General features: G+C 42.6%; 1 protein-coding gene across 2 annotated transcripts in view; it reads right to left on the bottom strand.

Moving 5' to 3' along the window:
- The window catches only part of LOC129854612 (guanine nucleotide-binding protein subunit beta-5b), a 13,351-nt gene extending 10,790 nt beyond the window's left edge, over positions 1-2,561 (bottom strand). The window contains exons 1-3 of one of the 2 annotated variants that reach the window (XM_055921870.1): positions 1,992-2,561; positions 950-1,061; positions 418-554 (exon numbers count right to left, since the gene is read on the bottom strand). In XM_055921870.1, coding sequence (XP_055777845.1) covers positions 418-554; positions 950-1,061; positions 1,992-2,117 — 375 coding nt within the window. In that variant the 5' untranslated portion in view covers positions 2,118-2,561. Of the gene's footprint in view, positions 1-417; positions 555-949; positions 1,062-1,263; positions 1,421-1,991 lie in introns of those variants that run through there. The other variant, XM_055921871.1, reaches the window with a different exon arrangement.
- Between the last annotated feature and the right edge of the window lie 2,439 nt (positions 2,562-5,000).

Genomic DNA, 5,000 nt, shown 5'->3' with positions numbered 1-5,000 from the left:
AAGACAAGGAAAAGAAGCATACAGTTCACATGGACATACAGGGAGAGATGAGCATTAAATGGCTGGTGAGAACAACATGTTCAGTGTGTCTGAGAATGGAGGAGGCAGGGAGGGAGGAATGAAGAAGGGAGGAGAGAGGGGAGAGAAGGGAAGAAGGGAAGAAGGGAGGAATGAAGAGGACGAGTAATTGATGAAAGAGGAGTCAGGGAGTTCAGCACCATGGACAGGGTTGTGACCAAAACACACTAATTACAGTAGAATAGAAGGAGGATAGGGGGATAGGGTGGAGAGGCAGGAGAGAAAGGGGAGGGACAATAGAAGGAGGGAGGAAAGGGGAGCAGTTCATGGCTAAAATGTGGGATGGTGTGTATGTGTGTGTGTGTGTGTGTGTGTGTGTGTGTGTGTGTGTGTGTATACCTGTGAGGAGCTGACAATGCGGCGTTTGTCTTTGCACCAGTCCATACAGAGCACCTTGTTGCCATGGCCCTTCAGTGTCCTCCGAGTCTTCATGTTTAACTCACCAAGAGCTTCCGCCTTCTCAGCTACCTTCTCCACTACACACACACACACACACACACACACACACACACACACACACACACACACACACACACACACACACACACACACACACACACACACACACACACGGTTAAAAACTCTAGTAATCACAATGAATTGTCGTGTAAATTAATAGATAGGATCTTTATGTGATCACCCTGTTGCAGGAAAACTTTCCTGCAATGCACTGTATTAACTATATTCTGGCCATGGGCAAATCTCTGCACGCCTGGAAATTACATATCAGATTATTTTTGGCATGAATATCAAATTCCATTCGTATATAATAACGGATATAATAACAGTTGCTGCATAACTTTCATGTTTAGTGTACAGTCAGTAAACATTTTGTGCATCGCGAGGCCCCTCTCCCTCCCATTAAACTTACACTCCACATCGTGCAGCTTCTTCCGCTCCTCCTCGAGCTTCTTCCTCAGCGTCTCGCTCTCCGCCTTCAGCGACTTCAGAGTCTCGCCGCTCGCAAGGCCCTGGCACGCCATCTTTAGAGAGGAGGAACGAAAGAAGGGAACGGGGGAAAGGACAGAAAAGGGAACGGCAAGAGCAGACGTTTTTAGTCGCGCGCTGGCTGCCCCCGTCAAGGCGGCTCTGCATTCCTACAGCTGGTGCGTATTCATTACGCCGATTCTGTGGCAAAACGTTTCTTAAACGGAAGCAAACGGAACGAAACGGAGAGAGACCTACCTGACTTCTTCCAATATGAACTCTCGTTTTTGTTTGGACTAATGAATATGCCCCTGATTCTGCTGCCGCGCTGATGTGCTCCTTCTCCCCTCTCTCTCCCGCTCTCCCTGTCTCTTGTCTCACTCGCTCTGGCAAGTCTCTACCTCTTTCTCTCTCTCCTTCTTTCTATATCTCTGGTTTTCTTGCCCAAGAGAAGCCACTATGACCGTCTTTGGTAGAAATTGCACTAAATATAGCCTAACTTTCCTCTAAAAATATTCATGTAAATACTTGACAGAAAAATCACATTTTCCTTATTTTATTTTACCACATTGCAGTTTCCTTGTTTAAATGTATGTTATTTTCCTTTGAAAGGTGTATTTGCACCTATTGTTGTTTAGAGAAGTGAAAGACAATGTGTGTGGATGAGCTGCCAGAGAGAAGGGAGGACAGATAAGATGAGGTGGTGAATTCATCCAGGAATGGTGTGAGTGTGTATGTGTGCACGTGTGTGTGTGTGTGTGTGTGTGTGTGCTGAAAGAAGCTCGCTGCTACGGTATATCAGACAGATAGGGAGGCTGCATTCTCAGATGGGGCCTTCTCCAACCCCCTAAAAATACATAAAGAATCTCAAATCTAGCCCTTAGCCCTGGGAACTTGTGAAGATCTTAAAGGATTGTATTGGTCCAGGATGGAGCAGTAAGATTGGTTTGAGTCAGAGGTTAGAGGTCATGGGTAAAGGGACGTACAATCTCCATGCATAGTGAGCAGTAGTTGATGGGTTCAGTCTTGATGTATAGATTCATCAAGGGGCGGTTCTCCGAGCAGCTGTCACACGGCCCGAAGGTGATGGCCAAAAACGTCTGGTCACACATGGCTGCAGCTGGTTAACCACAGACCTGTTTAGAGGAGAAAAGGAACACCGTGTTAACATTCAGGTATGAGAAATAACACACATACACACTGTTATCGATTCACCTGAAGGGAGCATTGCTATTTTGTGTGTGTGTGTGTGTGTGTGTCTGTGTGTGTGTGTGTCCGTGTGCGTGTGTGTGTTAGAGAGAGTGAGTAAGAGACAGAGCGAGAGGAGAGAGGGAATGAGAGAGAGGGAGTGAGAGTGTGTGTGTGTGTTAGAGAGAGATAGTGAGTAAGAGACAGAGCGAGAGGAGAGAGGGAATGAGAGAGAGGGAGTGAGAGTGTGTGTGTGTTAGAGAGAGATAGTGAGTAAGAGACAGAGCGAGAGGAGAGGGAATGAGAGAGAGGGAGTGAGAGTGTGTGTGTGTGTGTTAGAGAGAGATAGTGAGTAAGAGAGAGTGAGAGGAGAGAGTGTGTGTGTGTAGGTGTGTGTGTGCTGACAGCTGTATTGACGATAAGCAGTGGGGAATCTCCCTCCTACCTGATCCTGCTCAGAGAAGGGGAGAGCAGTAGGCCTATTTTGGGAGATGCATGCACACACACACACACTTGGATGCACATTATTACACAGTGTGTATAATGGTGGGGATCGGTAACTGCCACTGATAGTGATAGTCTGGGGAATGAATCATAGACATGCAGAGCTGGATATGGACCTGCAATATACACAGTGTAGAAATAGAAAATAAATATAATGACCTGCAATATCTATTTGTTCTATTTCTGCCTTGTCTATATTGCAGGTCGTTATCTATCTGTTCTATTTCTATAGTGTCTAATGAACTGCAACATAGACACTGCAGAAATAGAACAGATAAATAATGACCTGCAATATACAGTGTAGAAATATAACAGATATATAATGACTTGCAATATCTATCTGTTCAATTTCTGCAGTGTCTATATTGCAGGTCATTATTTATCTGTTCTATTTCTACACTGTGTATATTGCAGTTCATTAGACACTATAGAAATATAACAGATAAATAATGACCTGCATTATAGACACTGCAGAAATAGAACAGATAGATAATGACCTGCAACATAGACACTGCAGAAATAGAACAGATAGATAATGACCTGCAATATACACACTGCAGAAATAGAACAGATACATAACCACAATCTGATACAGACAAATACTGTATAAATACATATTTGGCAGTAACATATACATAAGGGTGGAGATATGCATTACACACAGTAGAAATAGAACACTGCATTACACACTAGAAATAGAACACTGCATTACACACTATAAATAGAACACTACATTACACACAGTAGAAATAGAACACTGCATTACACACTAGAAATAGAACACTACATTACACACACTAGAAATAGGACACTACATTACACACACTAGAAATACAACACTACATTACACACTAGAAATACAACACTATATTACACACTAGAAATAGAACACTACATTACACACTAGAAATACAACACTACATTACACACTAGAAATACAACACTATATTACACACTAGAAATAGAACACTACATTACACACTAGAAATACAACACTACATTACACACTAGAAATACAACACTGGGACTCCCGGGTGGCGCAGTGGTCTAGGGCACTGCATCGCAGTGCTAACTGCGCCACCAGAGTCTCTGGGTTCGCACCCAGGCTCTGTCGCAGCCGGCCGCGACCGGGAGGTCCGTGGGGAGACGCACAATTGGCATAGCGTCGTCCGGGGTAGGGAGGGTTTGGCCGGTAGGGATATCCTTGTCTCATCACGCTCCAGCGACTCCTGTGGCGGGCCGGGCGCAGTGCGTGCCAACCAAGGGGGCCAGGTACACGGTGTTTCCTCCGACACATTGGTGCGGCTGGCTTCCGGGTTGGAGGCGCGCTGTGTTAAGAAGCAGTACGGCTGGTTGGGTTGTGCTTCGGAGGACGCATGGCTTTCGACCTTCGTCTCTCCCGAGCCCGTACGGGAGTTGTAGCGATGAGACAAGGTAGTAATTACTAGCGATTGGATACCACGAAAATTGGGGAGAAAATGGGATAAAATTTAAATAAAAAAATAATAAAAAATAAATAAATAAAAATACAACACTACATTACACAGTAGAAATAGAACACTGCATTACACACTAGAAATAGAACACTACATTACACACTAGAAATACAACACTACATTACACACTAGAAATAGAACACTACATTACACACTAGAAATAGAACACTACATCACACACACTAGAAATAGAACACTACATTACACACTAGAAATAGAACACTACATTACACACTAGAAATAGAACACTACATTACACATTACAAATAGAACACTACATTACACATTACAAATAGAACACTACATCACACACACTAGAAATAGAACACTACATTACACACTAGAAATACAACACTACATTACACACTAGAAATAGAACACTACATTACACACTAGAAATAGAACACTACATTACACACTAGAAATAGAACACTACATTACACACTAGAAATAGAACACTGCATTACACACTAGAAATAGAACACTACATTACACACTAGAAATAGAACACTACATTACACACTAGAAATAGAACACTACATTACACATTACAAATAGAACACTACATCACACATTACAAATAGAACACTACATTACACACTAGAAATACAACACTACATTACACACTAGAAATAGAACACTACATTACACACTAGAAATATAACACTACATTACACACTAGAAATAGAACACTACATTACACACTAGAAATAGAACACTGCATTACACACTAGAAATAGAACACTACATTACACACACTAGAAATACAACACTACATTACACACTAGAAATAGAACACTACATTAC

Source organism: Salvelinus fontinalis, chromosome 4 (assembly GCF_029448725.1).
Source record: "Salvelinus fontinalis isolate EN_2023a chromosome 4, ASM2944872v1, whole genome shotgun sequence".
NCBI lineage: Eukaryota > Metazoa > Chordata > Actinopteri > Salmoniformes > Salmonidae > Salvelinus > Salvelinus fontinalis.
Note: the sequence above shows the minus strand (reverse complement) of the source record. Positions and strands in the feature narration are given on the sequence as shown.